The 21,803-nt window shown below is 44.6% G+C and overlaps 1 protein-coding gene across 1 annotated transcript in view; it reads left to right on the forward strand.

The window, feature by feature from the left end:
- The window catches only part of LOC124279406 (protein jagged-1-like), a 91,298-nt gene that overhangs the window by 37,349 nt on the left and 32,146 nt on the right, over nt 1-21,803 (forward strand). The window contains exon 2 of the mRNA XM_046715226.1: nt 21,054-21,096. Within this exon, the coding sequence (XP_046571182.1) occupies nt 21,054-21,096 (43 nt within the window). The remainder of the gene's footprint in view (nt 1-21,053; nt 21,097-21,803) is intronic.

Below are 21,803 nucleotides of genomic sequence, written 5' to 3' on the forward strand. Positions count from 1 at the left end.
ACATGCTCTCTGAAGCGAAAGGGTTTGGAGGACGGGCGAGAAACTGCTCTTTGACTGAGATGAAATCAGTATGAAATATGTGGCAGGAAAGATGGGTGCGTCCACGATCTATGGTTAATGTGAGCTAGGCTCCAATACCTGGAACCACGGATATGTGATGTTGGATGTAGGACGAAGGTGTGTTGGTGTGGATGTTGTTGGACGTGCACGATGATACCGCTCCACCCGATGTAATCAGCTGGTATGTTGGCGCTTTGCCAGTTGTGAGTGTACTCTCTAGCCCCAAGACGGTATGGCGTTATGAAGTACAGTGTTGTGTATCGTCCCTCCATGTCTCTTGGTCTGTGTATACTCTCTCCACTCGGTGTCTACTGGTCTGTATACTCTCCCCACTCGGTGTCTATTGGTCTGTATACTCTCTCCACTCGGTGTCTATTGGTCTGTATACTCTCTCCACTCGGTGTCTATTGGTCTGTATACTCTCCCCACTCGGTGGTCTATACTGGTCTGTGTCTATACTCTGTATACTCTCCACTCGGTGTCTACTGGTCTGTATACTCTCCCACTCGGTGTCTATTGGTCTGTATACTCTCTCTCCCACTCGGTGTCTACTGGTCTGTATACTCTCTCCACTCGGTGTCTATTGGTCTGGTGTCTACTGGTCTGTATACTCCACTCGGTGTCTATTGGTCTGTGTCCTATACTCTCTCCCACTCGGTGTCTACTGGTCTGTCTACTCGGTGGGTCTGTATACTCTCTCCACTCGGTGTCTATTGGTCTGTATACTCTCTCCACTCGGTGTCTACTGGTCTGTATACTCTCTCCACTCGGTGTCTACACTGGTCTCTCTCTCCACTCGGTGTCTACTGGTCTGTATACTCTCCCACTCGGTGTCTACTGGTCTGTATACTACTCTCCTCGGTGTCTACTGGTCTGTATACTCTCCCCACTCGGTGTCTACTGGTCTGTATACTCTCCACTCGGTGTCTACTGGTCTGTATACTCTACTCGGTGTCTACTGGTCTGTATACTCTCTCCTCGGTGTCTACTCGGTGGTCTGTATACTCTCTCCACTCGGTGTCTACTGGTCTGTATACTCTCTCCACTCGGTGTCTATTGGTCTGTATACTCTCTCCACTCGGTGTCTATTGGTCTGTATACTCTCCACTCGGTGTCTATTGGTCTGTATCGGTGTCTATTGGTCTCTCTCCACTCGGTGTCTGTATACTGGTCTGTCTACTGGTCTGTATCTCTCCACTCGGTGTCTACTGGTCTGTATACTCTCTCCTCGGTGTCTCGGTCTGTCTACTGGTCTGTATACTCTCTCCACTCGGTGTCTACTGGTCTGTATACTCTCTCTCACTCGGTGTCTACTGGTCTGTATACTCTCTCCACTCGGTGTCTATTGGTCTGTATACTCTCCACTCGGTGTCTACTGGTCTGTATACTCTCTCCACTCGGTGTCTACTGGTCTGTATACTCTCTCCACTCTCTGGTGTCTACTGGTCTGTATACTCTCTCCTCGGTGTCTATTGGTCTGTATATACTCTCTCCACTCGGTGTCTACTGGTGTATACTCTCTCCACTCGGTGTCTACTGGTCTGTATACTCTCTCCCACTCGGTGTCTACTGGTCTGTATACTCTCTCCCTCTCGGTGTCTACTGGTCTGTATACTCTCTCCTCGGTGTCTATTGGTCTGTATACTCTCTCCACTCGGTGTCTACTGGTCTGTATACTCTCTCCACTCGGTGTCTACTGGTCTGTATACTCTCCACTCGGTGTCTACTGGTCTGTATACTCTCTCCACTCGGTGTCTACTGGTCTGTATACTCTCTCTCACTCGGTGTCTACTGGTCTGTCTACTCTCTCCACTCGGTGTCTACTGGTCTGTATACTACTCTCTCCACTCGGTGTCTACTGGTCTGTATACTCTCTCACTCGGTGTCTACTGGTCTGTATACTCTCCACTCCACTCGGTGTCTACTGGTCTGTATACTCTCTCCACTCGGTGTCTATTGGTCTGTATACTCTCTCCACTCGGTGTCTATTGGTCTGTATACTCTCTCCACTCGGTGTCTACTGGTCTGTATACTCTCTCCACTCGGTGTCTACTGGTCTGTATACTTCTCCACTCGGTGTCTATTGGTCTGTATACTCTCTCCCACTCGGTGTCTACTGGTCTGTATACTCTCTCCCACTCGGTACTGGTCTGTATACTCTCTCCACTCGGTCTGTATACTCTCCACTGGTCTGTATACTCTCTGTATACTCCCACTCGGTGTCTACTGGTCTGTATACTCTCTCCACTCGGTGTCTACTGGTCTGTATACTCTCTCCACTCGGTGTCTACTGGTCTGTATACTCTCCACTCGGTGTCTACTGGTCTGTATACTCTCTCCACTCGGTGTCTACTGGTCTGTATACTCTCTCCACTCGGTGTCTCCACTCGTCTGTATACTCTCTCTGGTCTGTATATACTTCCCACTCGGTGTCTACTGGTCTGTATCCTCTCTCCACTCGGTGTCTACTGGTCTGTATACTCTCTCCACTCGGTGTCTACTGGTCTGTATACTCTCTCCACTCGGTGTCTACTGGTCTGTATACTCTCTCCACTCGGTGTCTACTGGTCTGTATACTCTCCCCACTCGGTGTCTATTGGTCTGTATACTCTCTCCACTCGGTGTCTATTGGTCTGTATACTCTCTCCACTCGGTGTCTACTGGTCTGTATACTCTCTCCACTCGGTGTCTACTGGTCTGTATACTCTCTCCACTCGGTGTCTACTGGTCTGTATACTCTCTCCACTCGGTGTCTATTGGTCTGTATACTCTCTCCACTCGGTGTCTACTGGTCTGTATACTCTCTCCACTCGGTGTCTACTTGGTCTGTATACTCTCTCCACTCGGTGTCTACTGGTCTGTATACTCTCTCCACTCGGTGTCTATTGGTCTGTATACTCTCTCCACTCGGTGTCTACTGGTCTGTATACTCTCTCCACTCGGTGTCTACTGGTCTGTATACTCTCTCCACTCGGTGTCTACTGGTCTGTATACTCTCTCCACTCTCTACTGGTCTGTCTCTCCACTCGGTGTCTACTGGTCTGTAAACTCTCTCCACTCGGTGTCTATTGGTCTGTATACTCTCTCCACTCGGTGTCTACTGGTCTGTAAACTCTCTCCACTCGGTGTCTACTGGTCTGTATGCTCTCTCCACTCGGTGTCTACTGGTCTGTATACTCTCTCCACTCGGTGTCTACTGGTCTGTATACTCTCCCCACTCGGTGACTATTGTTCTAGTTGTCCTTTAGTTGTACATTGGTTAATGTCACACAGTAGGGTCGAGAGTCAACAAGGGAGGTGGTATGGACCACGTGGGTGGACTAGGGAGGGACTACAGGGTACAAGTGGAGGGGAAGGGATCCTCAGCTACGAGGGATTATTCGGGAGAGGCTACCTGGAGAAGAGAGGGGCAAAGGGACCACAGGCTGGGGGGTGAGTACGGCACGGTGCCGAGGATGGGCACTTGGTAACCGTCGGAATTGCACCTTCAGATTACAGCAGGAAGGTCACGTGGTGCATGTGATTCACGTCCACAGCCTGGTAACTACGGATGATAAACAACAATAAGGGGTGATGCTGTACGCGTGAAGACGCACGTGTAGCCTCACAATACAGCTGGATCTTGAAGACATGTAAGGAACGTACATATTGCTACATATCCTGTTTATTTTGAACCTTAATATCTGATCAGGTTGTTGCCATACACTTGACCCATCCAAACCTTAGTGCCAGATCGAGTATGTTACACCTAGTCTGAATACACACCCGTTTTCCTTTGCGCGCCTATTGTAGGAAAAAAAGGTGAAATTAAAGACCTTATCTTTTAAATGAACAATTATGATGTCCAAACATGTACAGAACAAGTTCATGTAACATTTTCGATCGAATGAATTTTGAAAAACGGAGAACTCTTTATGGAAGTATTTGTGTTTGTTTAAAGTGTTCGGTTAAATACCCAACTTCAAAGGAGACACCTCCTCGAAGCCCATTTGATGACTCTCTAGCCGAGATAACTTGTCTAGGTGTTTACTGAGGTATCTGCGAACACTCTCTCTATATATATACACGGACGTTAACCTCGCGTGTGTAGGTTTTCATCATGTAGATCAATGGAGTAGACGGCCTTGACCCTCACTAGGTAGCATCGTGTAGTTTTTACTGAAAATGACAAAACAACTGCAGAGGTCATGCCTCTTTCTGGCTCGGCTCCACGAGAGTACGCACCTTAAACACATAACGCCAGTTTTGCTCTGCAAGGGATCGTACTATTGCTTGCGAACGCGGCTTCAGCGTATAATACCAGTCTTAGTCGCTACTACTATTGCTGGTTTTTGTATGAAGGTTTGACAGGAATGATGTTTATGATGTTACTGAGGATGATGGCGGTGTGATGTTTTGTTGTGGAATGTAACGACTTTGATCCAGCGCTGCAACAGACGCTGTCACGGACGTAGTTTACAGGGCTCCTGTATCACAGATGAAGGAAGCGACGATGGGATTGATTGATCCCACACATGCGCACTCTGCTCTGTAGGGGACCTCAGTCTTCTTAATGCATACATACACTTTTTGCATTTTACACTCTACTTTTGAAAAACGTTGTGACGTAACCGGGGATCTTCTTGCACGTGTATTTGTCAAATAGAAGTAGTAGGTATACGGGAGTTCTGCATTCCGCGAAACTCACGCGACTAGTCTGCCACATGTCGAGGGCGGTTAATCACGTAAGTTAAGGTTAAAATACAAAAGCAGTTATTTATCATTTAACAAAACCGAATGGTAGTTGATAGTGTTGTTGTTGACCGGCAGATGTCGCCGTACGAGTGGATCGCGTTACCTGTTTCCATGACATCGGAGCAGCGAGTCATCCCACCTTAAATCTCGCACGTGTAACATGTGGTTGAACAGGTAAACAATAGCGGCTCTTAAAACACATGTAATCACAATGCCTAATTCAAGGAATACAATGTCGACTGTTTCTTTGATCTCCATTCATGCAACAGCGGCAGCGCATGGAACATCACCGCCTTTGTTGCCAGCAGCGTTAAGAGGGGGTTGTATCACCTCTACAACTCTCTGTGAAATACTGACAGATATCATTCCCCGGGGGATATTTTGACTGAAATAGTTTAGTTCAATTTATGATTTTCTATCATTTAGTGCTTTATCATATTTTAAAAGACAAAACAAATACGGCCGTGGGAGTGTTCATCATCAGAAAACAGATACTGTTAGTTCTTTTCTTTTCAAGTTCTGCTTGCCGTTGTTGTGTCATGATCTGATGTTTGGTTATTTCCAATAAAGATGATCAGATGTTTAAATGTGGTAGAAAAGAATATTTTATCTAATTTGCCCAAATGTGGATTGAAATGAAACCAAGCCATTCACGTGCGTGTTCTCGTGCGAACAGAAGACCATACACAAAGATCATCCTCACCACCATCATCACCATACGTCTTTTGAACACATTATGTTATTAATTTCCTTTAATCATTAAAAAACAAATAAATGTATAGCGAAGACAAATTGTCCCACAGAAATTCCTGTCTCCTTGACTCCGAGGCCTTATCTCTGATAATAACCTGACGTATCCATGGGGTCTCAAAGGACGTCCAGATTAACTACCAAAGCCTTTATGAAACTTGTATTACAGGACGCTCTGTGTTTAATAATGTCATTGCCAGGTGATGTCTCAAGTTATCTCCCTGCACTTTGTACGCCTGGATAATACTGGCTATCCTCCTAGGGACAGTAGACTCATTAGGGGCATCAAAAGAAAGGTCTGTAAAGTAATGTTTGGGTTAGCTGACATAACAAATGAACGTGTTTAAACACACCACATCCAGCGTGTAGATGACACAGGTGATAATGAAGTCATTAGGGCCTCTTGCTCTCTGACGTGAGCAATTACAGGTGAGAAACTTGATGTATTTAGTTTCGTGGAACATAGAAGCTGGCGCTGTGATCTGTGATTTAAGGAACCCGAGAACACTGTTATCGGCCCATTATTCACGCAAGCAGGAGGGAGGGGCCTCCGTTACCTGTGACTTAAGGGCGATTGCAGTCTGTCTCACAGTCCCTGAACCACATATTTTCCCTAATGCATAGCCCCTCCTACAATGCTAAAGCCGTAAATGAAGCAAGTCTAGAATCTCCTAATTCACCGAAGCTAGCTCCTTTTCAATTTAAGTGGGTTTATTTGTTACTATCAAAGTTTTATATATTCAGAGACTAAGCGTTAGTCCAGGGCGGCTGCTGGGAAATGAACTGTGTTCCATGCAACTGTTTATCATATACTGATAAGTGTTGTCAATATTATGATCAATAAACTTAGTATCAAGATCCGATAAATATGTCAAGGGCTCACGTGATACAATATTTATTCCAGGTGTCTGATATTCACAATACAATATTTGTGTATATATTGTTTCTATGTGTTTTGCTTCTGCATCCAACCGTTCCAGGACAGTTCATACACGCCATGGCCATGTCACATCTCCATTCTACTGTCATAAATATTACATCATGATAGAAACTGCATTATATAACATTTGTGACGTCATTCCATTGTCTGCTCGCTCCATTATTTTTCAGGAATGGAGCAATGTGTACCAGTTTCAAATGTAAGCCTTTGATAGTTCGTTTCATTTTGACATTTAATTTTGATAACAGAAATATTACCAATATTTTGAATGTAATTTAAGTAGGGCAATGTCCTCGTAACTCTCCATTCCTTAGATATATGGGGCCTCAGCTCCATTATTTTTAAGGAATGGGGACTTACTCGGACATTACCCTCCAGGTATACTGGGAAGTTAGTGGGAACAGAGAATGTGGAGGAATTGTTTCCGACCCGTGTGGTATCTTTACCTCTGACTCGGATTAGATACTGTGGTTATACACGGGACATCCAGAGTGTGTTGTGACTGAATATGGCCTTGGATTTATTACTGACATACAAACGGCAGATGGTTTTGTTCCAACTTTCTTACTTGTGCTAGATTACTGGACCGTGGACAGTCTTGAATACTGCTGGAATGTGATATGTCCCAAGACGGATATTAACCCTACATAGTTGCCGGTCTTTGTTGTGCATGGATCCACTGTTCATGAAGTAGAACGGGACCACCACGGTCGTTGTCTATGAAGACGTCATTTGCAGTGCAGAGATGCGTCCTTTGGACCTCCATAAGCTTGTGATCGTGGGTTCGAGTCCCAGTGTCCCGGTTTGTCTGCTCCAAACCCGTGCTTGTTGGCTGCACCAAAGGTAAACATCGAAAATCTGCATGATTCAGGCTTGCCTCTCACATGATTCCGCAACGCCCTGAAACACCTAGAATACATGGGCCGTTACTTTCCCTCACTCACTCAATATAGCCAGATTTGTGTGTATTATTACCCGTGAGTTATGTAAATACTGGTTTGTGAGTACCAGAGTCGACCCTAGCACTCCCTGGTTTGTCAATACCAGACTCAGTCCTAGCACACCCTGGTTTGTCAATACCAGACTCAGTCCTAGCACTCCCTGGTTTGTCAATACCAGACTCAGTCCTAGCACACCCTGGTTTGTCAATACCAGACTCAGTCCTAGCACTCCCTGGTTTGTCAATACCAGACTCAGTCCTAGCACTCCCTGGTTTGTCAATACCAGACTCAGTCCTAGCACTCCCTGGTTTGTCAATACCAGACTCAGTCCTAGCACAATACCAGACTCCCTGGTTTGTCAATACCAGACTCAGTCCTAGCACTCCCTGGTTTGTCAATACCAGACTCAATACCAGACTCCTAGCACTCCCTAGCACTCCTGGTTTGTCAATACCAGACTCATTCCTAGCACTCCCTGGTTTGTCAATACCAGACTCAGTCCTAGCACTCCTCCCTAGCACTCCCTGGTTTGTCAATACCAGACTCAGTCCTAGCACTCTGGGTTTGTCAATACCAGACTCAGTCCTAGCACACCTGATTTGTCAATACCAGATTTGTCAATACCAGACTCAGTCCTAGCACACCCTGGTTTGTCAATACCAGACTCAGTCCTAGCACACCCTGGTTTGTCAATACCAGACTCAGTCCTAGCACTCCCTGGTTTGTCAATACCAGACTCAGTCCTAGCACACCCTGGTTTGTCAATACCAGACTCAGTCCTAGCACACCCTGGTTTGTCAATACCAGACTCAGTCCTAGCACACCCTGGTTTGTCAATACCAGACTCAGTCCTAGCACTCCCTGGTTTGTCAGTACCAGACTCAGCCCCTAGCACACCCTGGTTTGTCAATACCAGACTCAGTCCTAGCACACCCTGGTTTGTCAATACCAGACTCAGTCCTAGCACTCCCTGGTTTGTCAATACCAGACTCAGTCCTAGCACACCCTGGTTTGTCAATACCAGACTCAGTCCTAGCACTCCCTGGTTTGTCAATACCAGACTCAGTCCTAGCACTCCCTGGTTTGTCAATACCAGAGTCGACCCTTCTCCCAGACACGTTAGACCGACATTCGGAATGTTATCTTACGTAAATATATCAGATTTATTTCTAAAAAATAAAGTGTATTCATAAAATATATTTATCTACAACACAAATCCAAATGTATTTCGGGGCGGTGGGGGTAGCCTTGTGGTTAAAGCGTACGCTCGTCACGCCGAAGACCCGGGTTCGATTCCCCGCATGGGTACAATGTGTGAAGCCCATTTCTAGTGTCCTCAGCCGTGATATAGCTGGAATATTGCTAAAAGCGGCGTAAACCTAAACTAACTCACTCACCAAATATATTTATCTTCAACACAAAGCCCAAAACAGTCCTTAATTTGTGGGAGTTGAGGCAATCGAGTAGGACTGAGTAGGATTTCTATTTGATATATTCTCAAGGGTATTGGACACAGACAAACGAGACGTCGCAGTAGCAATCTCCCCCACGGTGCTGTCGTGGTAGATGCAGTGTATGTTCCGAAGCCGATACAACAGGCGGACATCGACACAGAAACATCAGACTGTTGACCGACCGTGCGGGGGAATTACTATCCGTCTGTAAACACGAGCGACATTTACATTGACATGTTCTCAGTTCACAATGGACACGTCCCGTGGACATCCCACTCTGTACCTAAATACACAGGGGGGATCACGAGTTGAAGTAGTGCACGTGTAAAACAAGACCACGTGCAATCCCAACTATACCAAGTTAAGGACCACCTTTAATATTATCAATGTCACACCACGACAGATTCACTGTTGTAATATGACTGACTGACTGAGTTTGGTTTTACGCCGCTTTTATAGCAATATTCCAGCAACATCACGGCGGGGGACACCAGAAATGGGCTTCACACATTGTGCCCATGTGGGGATTCGAACCCTGGTCTTCGGCGTGACGAGCCAACGCTTTAACCATTAGGCTACCCCACCGCCCTGTTGTAATATGAAGGAATACCCTACATGGGTACAAAGCAGGAAGACCATTTCTGGTGTCCCCCGCTGTGATATTACAGCAATATTGCTAAAAACCAGCGTTAAACCTTACTCATTCATTAACCATGTTGACAGATACTAGTAAACTCTATCATTTGTGTCCGAATGCAGACTGATTTATTATGACATATGTGTTAAAGTTCATTCTGTACCCTGCTTAATATCACGTTCATGACCTACTGGTCGCCTCTGGCCGCAGAAATACCGAAACCTATGCTGACAGGATTGACGCATGTGACTGACACTATTCCTGCCAGGGTCAAGTGTGCCTGTGATAATCACGTATGTTTATATACTGCAGTAGTAGTCGGTGTAGTCCATAGTGGACATACCCGTAAACGTTTAGGTCGTATTCGGTGAAGTGTTTTGGTTGTTACCTAGTCCGATGGCGTGAAGTGTGAAACACTGTAGCTACTGGTGGGATTGACAATGAGCATAGACTTGTAGGGTTGACAATGAGCATAGACTTGTAGGGTTGACAATGAGCATAGACTTGTAGGGTTGACAATGAGCATATACTGGTAGGATTGACAATGAGCATAGACTTGTAGGGTTGACAATGAGCATATACTGGTAGGATTGACAATGAGCATAGACTTGTAGGGTTGACAATGAGCATAGACTTGTAGGGTTGACAATGAGCATAGACTTGTAGGGTTGACAATGAGCATAGACTTGTAGGATTGACAATGAGCATAGACTTGTAGGGTTGACAATGAGTATATACTGGTAGGATTGACAATGAGCATAGACTTGTAGGGTTGACAATGAGTATATACTGGTAGGATTGACAATGAGCATAGACTTGTAGGGTTGACAATGAGTATATACTGGTAGGATTGACAATGAGCATAGACTTGTAGGGTTGACAATGAGCATATACTGGTAGGATTGACAATGAGCATAGACTTGTAGGGTTGACAATGAGTATATACTGGTAGAATTGACAATGAGCATAGACTGGTAGGGTTGACAATGAGTATATACTGGTAGGATTGACAATGAGCATAGACTTGTAGGGTTGACAATGAGTATATACTGGTAGAATGGACAATGAGCATATACTGGTAGGGTTGACAATGAGTATATACTGGTAGAATGGACAATGAGTATATACTTGTAGGGTTGACAATGAGTATATACTGGTAGAATGGACAATGAGGATAGACTTGTAGGGTTGAAAAGGCGATTTTAAATATATCCTCAGGGTTCGGGTGGATGGGTGGGGGTGGGGTTTAAGCCTAGTGGTTAAACGTTCGCTCCTCACGCCGAAGGCCCGGGTTTGATTCCCATATGTTATTCCCCATATCGTATCACGTACCTCGACGTGATATTGCTGGAATATATTGCTAAAATCGGCGTACAACCTGAGATCGACTATGGGTTCTGGAGGACAAAGAACTGGTTCTCTTCAGTTATCATCAATTGGGATTGTTACTTCTATTGGGCCCGGAAGTAGGTCACGCCACTTCGGGTGACCATATGTTGTGTAGTACTTCCGGTGACAATCAACGTTTCATACCTTTTCAAATGGGGTCTCATGGTTGTCAGTCTACAGTAAGGAACCTATAATCCTTGCAAGAATAACACATTTCCGATCTAAACATCCCCAAATTAGCCAACTAATACGACTGTCAACAGCTGTGACAGGCAAGCATGGCTGTACACTTGGTCCGGTCTAGTAAAGTCACATTTGGCGGTCGCGCAATTTGGAACCAGAACTGGTCCTTGAAAATACGCTTGTCGTCGGAAATCTGGTACCAGACGTAAGCTGGGCCCCGTCTCGCATATCGCAAGTTGGCGCGCGCAAATGGAGCCGGGAACCAGCTTAGTACCGGAAGTAGCACCTTGCGAGACTTACAGGCCCTATTGAATCGCCTTCGGGTTCAATCCCAGGTGGTTACAATTTTGCGACGCTATGTGTTGTAAATAAATTAAATATTTGTTGCAATTTAATTTGGTATAAAAATCAATGAGAATTATTTCGATCTTTACCCAAACCAAAATATATCCAGCGAGGCCGTGCTTGAGTTTATGCATTAAATTAAATAATGACGTTTGCTAAACGTCAAGACAAGCTGGCGTTACTGTTATATGAGCACACCGGCTGTATGTACCCGCTCCATCAGCTGTCGTGAAAGAGGTCAGTGTCGATTAAGTACACATATACCCAACAGTTTATCCTCCGTGGTGCAGTGGTTAGAGCGGAAGGTCGCGGGTTCGATGCCCGACCGCGTCATACCAAAAGACGTTAAAATATGGTACTTGTTGGTCCCTGCCTGGCGCTCGGCATTAATGGGTACAACAAGGACTGGTCAGCTCGGAGTCAGTTTAATGTGTCTGAGTGGGGTATTCATGCTTCACTGCGGCATGGTATCTCAGTGGGCTAGCACTATAAAACCAGCTTCAGTCTGGGCTAGTACAAGCAGCCGTACATACACATACACACGCATGCACGTAGTTATATGAGCGAAATATTCTCAAGCACGACGTTAAACCCAATTTCACCTCACCTCACCCAACAGTTTATCAGTCTAGCTCGCCAGTACAGAATACTAACTCACATGTCCAATAAGAACTGAGTGAATGTTGGTTGACGCCGCTGTATATTAAGGTATATAAGCGACAGAAGCCTTTCCATATTCATGAAAATTGTCTGAAATGAGTCGAGTCGATTTACAGTTCTGACCATATCATGAACATTGTCCATAAATCACAGTCTAATAGTGATGACACCAGGTGTTGGAGAAAAGGTGTCAAGTATAGAACTAGCTTTGCAATCTGAAGTCAGTTTGAAGGGTCGCAGGATAAAAATCAGCCTGTAAATCATGGAATTCGGACAAGCATGTAGTAATGGGAACCTTGTCATCATCGAACTCCTAATGGATTACGAGGGTAAATACAAAAGCACTTGGTCTCAACAGACATTCATGCTGGAAACATCACCAAGTACATCCTTTGGTTTGAATAAACTTGGTCCAGCGATGTTCCTGTGTGGTTTACAGGCCCGCCTGCCCTAGGGAGGTCTTCAGTTTGCATTAGCTCTAGGGCTGCGCAATATAACCGGTTTACTGGTATTTACCGGTTCAGACATGAAAACGATACGTATTGCGATACGCTGATCAAAAACCGGTATTTCCACTTGCATTCGGAAAACTTCGTAACACTCGGAAATCTTCGGATATTTCATTTGTGCCAATTATTTAAGTTCTCTGAGAGGCATTCATGCGACTCACTATGCAGCAATGTATATATTCTCCTTGTTACAAATTGTTGTATCACTTGCTTGATAACGGTGTTAGTACCTACACCGAAACGTCGCACTCATTGCAATAAAGAAGTTGACTATCCATAGAACTTAGTTTTCCTTCAAATATTATTTACATATTTATTTTGTCATGATTAAAGGTTGTTGTTAAAGCTTATCAAGCATAGTTATTTTGTTGTGTTTTTGCTTTATAAATCAAGCATTAACTCGATTATAAGTAGTTTTATGTTTAAAAATACTTCTTGCAATATACTGCAATTCATATCGCAATGTATGCTTTCGCATCTCAATATGAAAATTCTCTGCAATACCCACCCCTAATTACCTCCCCCTAAAAATAAAACAAATGAACATAACAAAAAATAGAAAAATGAGCCATTTTTTAAATTCTTTGCCGGGAAGTTATGACCCTGGAACATTGTGATGGATTCTGGTTCCTCCCTCCGTTACATGGTATATTGACTACACAGCTTGTTCACCTGGAGTGTCGACTATACTGACCTGAACCTGGTCCCAGGAGAGACGCGGCGGGCAGATATCTTGTGGACATCGCCCCCACAGTTTCTTCAGAACAGCCAGACCGTGGGTCATCATCCTCTTTGCTACTTCTCAACTAGGGTAGCCATTCCCGCGCGTTCTTCGCGCATTTCCCTCTTAGTACACTACCATAGCTCGTTTGTACGTTTTTCTCAATTCTCGAAGTTTCTCACGCGCATTAAACTCCCCTGCTGACTTCTGTAGCAGGGTGCAGTTATCTGTAACTGGATGATATGCCTGCCTAGAGAGATTTTTCATGACGTCCCCCGCCGTGATATTGCTGGAATATTGCTAAAAAGCCGCAGAAAACCCAACTCACTCACTCATATGACACAAAGGAATATCTGCGAGGTCACGGACTCCTGGATGCATGGCTGTTTCTATCAGTAAATCTGATCCTTCACGGATACCTGTGTCGCTTGTACAGTGATGTAACTAAGAAGGTCGAATGCCGATACGTGTATCGAATTGTAAGACAATACACCGATATTATTCATGTTGGCACACCTGTTCCGTCATGTAAGGGGCGGTGGGGTTACCTAGTGGTAAAGGCGTTCGCTCGTCACGCTGAAGACACACACACACACACACACACACACACACACACACACACACACCGGTTCTCTGATATGTTTGATGCATGTCATCCATCATGTCCCAATTACGTAGAATGTCGCTCATGATGTCAATCACTCGATTGTCTAGTCCAGACTCGATATTTCTGTGCGGAATTTAACAACATACAAACATTGCAATGTCTGAACATTCATGAACGTTGAATTGCTAATTCTTCGTACTATATTTTGTACTAATTCGCGCTTTTATTTCTTCCTGAGGGACCCCATTTGTGACAGTCGAGAGATTGTCTTGAGTTCGAATCAGCAGTCTGACCCACTCATGCGCAAGATTTTTCAATTTGTGAATTTTAAACAAAAGGTGCAAAATCTACGACCCATCTATTTCGTGTGTTAAACCAACAAACATTGGTCCAACTTGAATAGTGTTCAAAGCCTTTGTGCATTTACCAGTAGCAAGTGTCAGTAGTTATTGAATGTGAATCAGAAACTTGGTGAGACACCATCTGTTTTTACATGACCTTATTTTCCGTTATGATTTATTAAAACCGTGACGTCACTGCTGATGTTGTTGGTTCCGAGGTGGGAATGGTGTCGTGGAGCTCAGTCACCTGATTCCTGGGATCTAGCTAGGCCAGGGACCATTCCGTGTTGTGATCAGGTAGGCCAGGGACCGTTCTGTGTTGTGATCAGGTATATGAGTGACGTCAGTTATGATGTAGCGCACTGTGAGCCACGGTGGGATGCTGCACGGGGCTTCCCTGTGGTGGGGCACGCTCCCACAGGTATCCGGTGTCGGGCACTCATAACATCAGGGGCAAGGTGCGCGGTGTAATCACCCCGACAGATATCTCACAACCTCCCCAGCTGTTCAGCATTCACTCTAACACTGGTACACACGCTCTGGACATCTTCATCACGGAGATCAGTTGGTAGAAGGGGTTAAGGACGAGATTCTCCTGTAGACGAGATGATAGTACGAGAGATGGCGAGAATACGGCATGCTTGAAGATTTCCACGATCTTGTTGTCTGACGTTTAACCTTGCGGCAGAAATTTCGGGTCGTTCAATTTCTAATTAGGCCATGTCAAATAATTTGTTTTTCGGCATTTAAAAATATACCTGGAAAGATTCACGAGAGGGGAAGGCGGTTCGGCTATTCGAGCTTAATGAACAGATTCGATAAACCGGTCAAGAGATGCTATTCACTTGTGGTTAGAGATTAATGCTAAAGTCAGCAATACCACTCTTTCAACGATTCGCTTTATTATCATAATTAGATAATGCCTGTTACCATCAGTTTGCACAACATGGATGGTTTTCGGCACGGAAATTTCAAGCTCCCGCCCTCTATATTCAACATCCGCTCTCCCTACCAGCTCCAAGCTCTCGCGCCAGCTCCCACCCTATCTACCCATTACCTAAACTTGTACTCAGCATCCACCCTGTACCCGCATCCACCCCTCGTACGATCCTCCAACCGTTTGACAGCATCCAGTTGACCACCCGTTACCAAAGAAGCACCCATTGCGGAAACACCCACCTCTCTGGAACATCCACCCAAAAGAAGCTCTACAAACATAATCCTGAGCTATTTGCATCAAAGATTAAAGTCCTTATCAGAATGGAGGCGTTGAGATTGTGATTTCATCTCCCGATAGTGAGTCTCGGCCACATGGACGGCGATCGCGGCGGATTACGTCGGCGTGCACGATATTTTCATCTTGGTACTTGCATGGCTGCTGGATTGAGGGACATATTGGATTGGTCCGGGAAACTTTTTGTTAGAAATGGATGTACCTCTGGGAAACATAGTCGGCTTGTTTCCATGACTACAGCGGACGTCCAAAGAATCGTCTTTAGATCATCATAACAGACAAGTCCATAAATTACTGTGGTAGAAAACAACGCGCTTCTATGGTCATGTGACAATAAAACTAAACTGTACAGATTTTTGTACATTTTTAAGAATTCACATCGACTCTGAGCCTCCAGTCCCTGGGGTGACGGGCCGCTGCCACACGGGGTACTGCTTCTTGCCCGGGGCACCAGCTTTGATCTTGGAGCTCTGATTCTGAACTTTCTCTATTCTGGGCTAATTAAAGTGAGCACGGTTTCCCAGTTTATCAGTTTGACAGATTGCGTGGTACTCGCACCACTGATTGTTTATTTAACGCTGTGCACGACGAGCTTAGTCGATGTAGTCTCTTGATGTACATTCTCATTTTGTGCTTTGGTATGTAACAGGTACGTGTTCTCGTTATGACATCAAAGTTCAGTCCATATTTTTCATTTCACAACCTCGTGATAAATATGCACTGATAATTGAGCTCACAGAGCAGGGGGCTTGCATCATGTACTTGTATTAATTTCCCAAAGGAAGATAACGCTGACATCTTGTAACATAATCACAATAATGTTACAGCCTTGCAACCTCCATTCTGTGGAAACTCTTCAGTGAGAGTACGGTTCAACGCCGTTTTCAACGTAATTCCAGTCATAACACAATGTGCCTAATGTGTATGGGAGAACACCCTCAAGTGATGTAGGACACAGAGTTGTCCCCCTTTGGTGAAACCAGCAAGGGTATGGTGCTCATAATCCGAGGAACATAATCGGAGCAAACCGGGATTGGAACACGATCACTGCGATGCATTCGACGACTTACCCTCCACCGCCTTCCATGAAAAAAACATAATTGCGTTTTAAAGTAACGTGTATTGCAATTAACTCCCTTGCCCGTTGACCGCCTCCGTGGTTAGAGCGTCCGCCCGGAGAGCGGAAGGTCGCGGGTTCGATCCCCGACCGCGTCATACCAAAAGACGTTAAAATGGTACTTGTTGGTCCCTGCCTGGTGCGCATTAATGGGTACAACAAGGACTGGTCGGCTCGGAGTCAGTATAATGTGTCTGAGTGGGGTATTCATGCTTCACTGCGGCATGGTGTCTCAGTGAGCTAGCACTATAAAACCAGCTTAAGTCTGGGCTAGTACAAGCAGCCGTACATACACATACACACGCATGCACGTCGTCATATGAGCGAAATATTCTCAAGCACGACGTAAAACCCAATTTCACCTCGCCTCACCCCTTGCCCGTTAGAATCTAGATATATCTGACAGGCACGAGCTGCCAGTTCCTTGCTTGGGCCATCCAACATGTGTCCCGACTCGCCATGGGTAAAGAATATATTCAGTTGCCAGGAGATTTGTTCTTCAAAGCGGAACAGTTTCAATCTGGAATCGTCGACCACAAATTGCCTCTCGACCGTTTTATGGAAGGCCCCTGTGTAGAACAGCTCGGAATTAGTCTTCAGAAACCCCATGATTTCGTTAAGAAAACGGCTGTAATCGAATGGTCAGACTCGCTGACTTGGTTGATACATGTCATCATATCTCAGATCGCATTCGTGATCTCCAAAACTGGATTGTCTGGTCCGCACTTAATTATTTACAGACTGACGTCATATACCTGGACAATTGCTGTACTGCTGCGTTGCTTAAAACCAATTCTATAAACCCTAAAGGTATGACCGACCCAGCGAGGGCGGTAGGTAATGCCCAATAACTGTGTATAGCCAGGAGGTCTATTTTACAGTAATATGTTTCAGTTCCTTATAAGCTGAGAAGTATAATTTGGCAGGCGAGTGTGTGCTACTGTTTATACACGTGCCCGTCTAGTTCTGTTATGAATAATGATTTTGTAGTGTTGTACGGTTCCCTTCACTCAACATACCTTTTTAATGCCATCTCTAAACTGCCAGAAATAAGAAAATCTTTAAACGCTCGCAGGTGTAATATCTCCAGGTCTGTTGAAACGCCGGCCGATAACGAATCGCAAGTTCACGACTATCACCTTTCTCCGATATGATAATTGTGTGTTATTGTAAACTTCGTGCATACGCTCTCACAAACACACACATGGGACCATTTCGATAACAGTTATGGTTTTACTGAAATTGTCTCTTTTTGTGGGTAATAATTGCGTTGTGCATGTTATGAGAGAAAACTTGCAGGCTGTTGTCCACGAGCCGGAATTGATTGTGTTTAACCCTCGATGCATGTTCCGTGCTGATAAATCAGGGTTGATGGATGTGGGGAATCACTGACGGGATGACCTGAACGCACCCCCTAGCACGCCGGCCCCACCGAGATAGGGGGGCAGAGGGATGCTAGTTCCGTTTACGGCTCTCTGTTGCGATGTTCGATAGAGAAGTCGATGATGCTGATGAGCGTCCGATTGCTATCTAAAATTAAAATTTTCTTGTAACAAAAGAGAGCCCATTTCTTGGATCAGTAAATAAGCCTTTAATTGCTGCTTTGAGCTAGCCGATGAAATAATGACCGTATCTGAGGATTGAGCGCTTCAGTAATGGGGGCCCGGTGGTCCTTGGCATCGCAATTAGCTGTGCAGAGTTGCGTCCCTTTGCGTCGAAAACCTATGATCGTGTGTTCGAATCCCGGCTGTGATGGGTTGGGTTTGGGGTAATGTTTGCCCTATATCGGGTATTAGGATGATGACCTAGTGTGGTTGTTTGGTTCTTTCTCAGCACTACAGTTCGGTTTTATCATTTAAATACAAAATACAAAAGTCTACTGGCGTTGTTCGTTCAGGCAGATGGTTATTATTTTAGTTAATTAGAGCACCTGTCAGAAAAGAGATGACATCAAATCAACGTTGACCGTTGACAGCTGTTAGATGGGTGACAATTTCATTCTTGAGACTGTCTAGGGATTTCCACCTGACCCACACTGTACCGCTTGTACATACTGTAAATCATGAAATTAATGCGAGCATTTTATTGATGCGAAAAATGCGTCTGTTTTCTTCTCGCATTATTATAATGACGCAATTCAGTCTGACCATGTCTACTTTTGAGAACTTAATAAGCAACAGTTTAGACATCTCTCATAAAGTTAATTGATAAATGAGCGCTAATTTGTAGTGACTTTGTTAGAAATATGCTCCTGTCTACCCAGCAATGAATGGTTACACGACAGGATGTTATAGGGATTGGGCGCGTTGTTCTTCTACTTCATCATCTTCTCTGCATCTGGGCGGAGGGGTAGCCTAGTGGTTAGAGCGTTCGCCGTCACGCCGACCCGACCCGGTACTATGTTTGAAACCGATTTCTCGTGCCCCCGTTCGTTACTTTGCTGGAATATTGCTAAAGGCGGCGTAAATCTAAAATCACTCACTCACTCTTCTTCATCATCTTCGTGTTTCTTGTTGTTAACTGTCTAAACCATCCTGGTAATCCCAGAACCCCAGCGTTCGACATAACAACTAGTTATCTGAAATGAATATATTTTATTGAACAATTTTTAATATAAATATAAATAATCAAACAGGAGTGAGACATTTACACAGAAGCTGCCATCTAGACGTGATTGTATTGCGTGGGCTTTCTTGGATATATTTGCTTCAGGGTCTGTACGAGAGACTACCCCAGCGTATGCATGTCGAAATCCCAGTTTCGGCCCGTGACGGGGCTGTGACGTGGTAGTGGAGAGACGCTTATAAAGCGTTAACTACATAGAGATTTTCCGTTATGTCTGTGTAAAGTAGCCGCAAAATGGGGGTATTATCTAGCGTGGGGGTTTCCCATTGCATCCATCACAGGTACTAAGTTTAATTTCCTCAGACACCCATGTGTAATGACCGATTTAGCGACAAGGAACGTTTGGATACAGCGTCGAGAAAGGAAAATGAATCGGACTTGACATGCCGTGTTCTGTTGCTTGTATTCTAAGAGGTCAAGACAAACTACGGATTGCGAACTACGGAGAGCAAAATAGATGAAATATGTGAAGTTTGACATGAGAGAAATATGACGAGAATGACTTGCCGACGGGAAAGCCTCTCTGATATATTCATAATACATGCATCGAAGTAACTAGAGATGTGTTAGATATTGATCATAATGATAATATATTAAATAAGCTTTGCTTTGGGATCTATTTTTTGTAGGTAAATTGTAATGTGAAAAAAGTGTCTATCAATTGTATTGGATAAACATGTATGTGATTCATTGGCTATGTTATCGAGGCGGATCTAGTGTTTTGCAAACGGGTTTTGACCAAAAAGCTGTATTAAAAACAAAAGGTGGCGTACATTTTTCAATAATATGTATAATTTGACAAATATATGCGAGACACAAACGACTCTGGCCTTATCAGGAATTAATTGCCCCGTGGGAAAAGGCCCTGTGGTGGGAGATACGAGCTACTCTTGTGTACACTCGGCGATTTCCCTGTAACTATGGAACCTGAGAGAGAGCCCACCCGTTATCAGTGATGCTAACATCCATGTAGACGGTGGTGTGACGAGGTTGGATTTCCTGGCCTGACAGCACGACACGGATGTTGTGGATCGTCTTGTCATCTGTTCGAATCCTGCTTTTACCCGGTAGTGATGCTGGGTCTCCTAGTTCCATGTCCTACCCCATAGGTTTCACGAAACAGTTATGACCTGTATCGCTCTTGGCTTCCCTCCCATATCAAACTGATAAGCCACGATATGGGTTTAGTAATGGTCAGGGTTACGGGGTACAGGCGCAGCAATTTGCAGCGGTGTTAAACCAAGTTCACTCACTCACTCACTCACTCACCCCGGTGAGTTGTAAAGTTCCCTCGCTGATTGCGTCTTCTTATCTTTCAGTATATTAAAATGGTGTCTCCAAAGTCTGGTTTTACAGTTGTATTATCTTGTTGAAAACCATATTCTTTTGACTTTATAGTAACCCGTGAAGATCGCGGGTTAGAATTGGTCTTCAGTAAACCATGCTTGTGGTAAGATGCGACTAACGGGATCAGGTGGTCAGGCTCCCAGACTTGGTTGACACATGTCATCGGTTCCCAGTTGTGTAGAACGATGCTCATGCTGTTGATCATTGATTGTCTGGTCCAGACTCGATTTTTTATAGACCGCCGCCATATAGCTGGAATATTGAGTGCTCACTAGACTCACTCACTCATTCTGTTGACTTTACAAATGATCCTCTTTAAATATGTTGAAAGTATAATAGACTTATTATTGACATCTTAATTCGGTCGACCACTACTTAGCCATGTTACGGCTCACGATGATGTCTGCAACCAAGGTTTTCAAATGTTTCTATCACTATACTTCACGTTTTGTGTTTCAGAGATCATACACATTGATAGTGGAGGCATGGAACGTTGAACGAGGTAGGTGGTGTGTGAGACGCTGGTGGTGTTGAGACATAGGGTACCTGCTAGGACATTCGGTCCCAGTCCTGGGCCTCGTAAACACAAAGCGATCGAAGCCCTACGACTGTCGCAAGTCTGTGTTGAAGTATGGGAGTTACGATCACCTTAGCGCTACGACTGTCGCAAGTCTATGTTAAAGTATGGGAGTTACGATCACCTTAGCACTACGACTGTCGCAAGTCTATGTTAAAGTATGGGAGTTACGATCACCTTAGCGCTACGACTGTCGCAAGTCTATGTTAAAGTATGGGAGTTGCGATCACCTTAGCGCTACTACTGTCGCAAGTCTATGTTAAAGTATGGGAGTTACGATCACCTTAGCGCTACGATTGCTTTGTGGGACGCTCGCCTGATTTGAAAAATATCCCCAATTATGAAGCAGTTTAGCAAGTGTAAATTCCCTGAGCTTCAGGAACTGATTCTCAGGACTCACTTCCATCATATGTTTAAGGACAGTTTAACCATTTATACTATCCCCTTTTTATAGAGATTTTTCTCTCTCCAAGAAACACAAAACCGACACAACAGGAATGATCAGATATGTAATTTTATCAAAATTTTGTTAAATATATATTCTAAAACCAGTTCCAGATACTGATATGTCTATTTGTCAGGGAAACAATGAGATCGGGACACTAGCTGCCAGTGTAGATCTATGGGTCCCA

This window comes from Haliotis rubra, unplaced genomic scaffold (genome assembly GCF_003918875.1).
Source record: "Haliotis rubra isolate DU_JTF1 unplaced genomic scaffold, ASM391887v1 Scf25, whole genome shotgun sequence".
In the NCBI taxonomy this organism is placed as follows: domain Eukaryota; kingdom Metazoa; phylum Mollusca; class Gastropoda; order Lepetellida; family Haliotidae; genus Haliotis; species Haliotis rubra.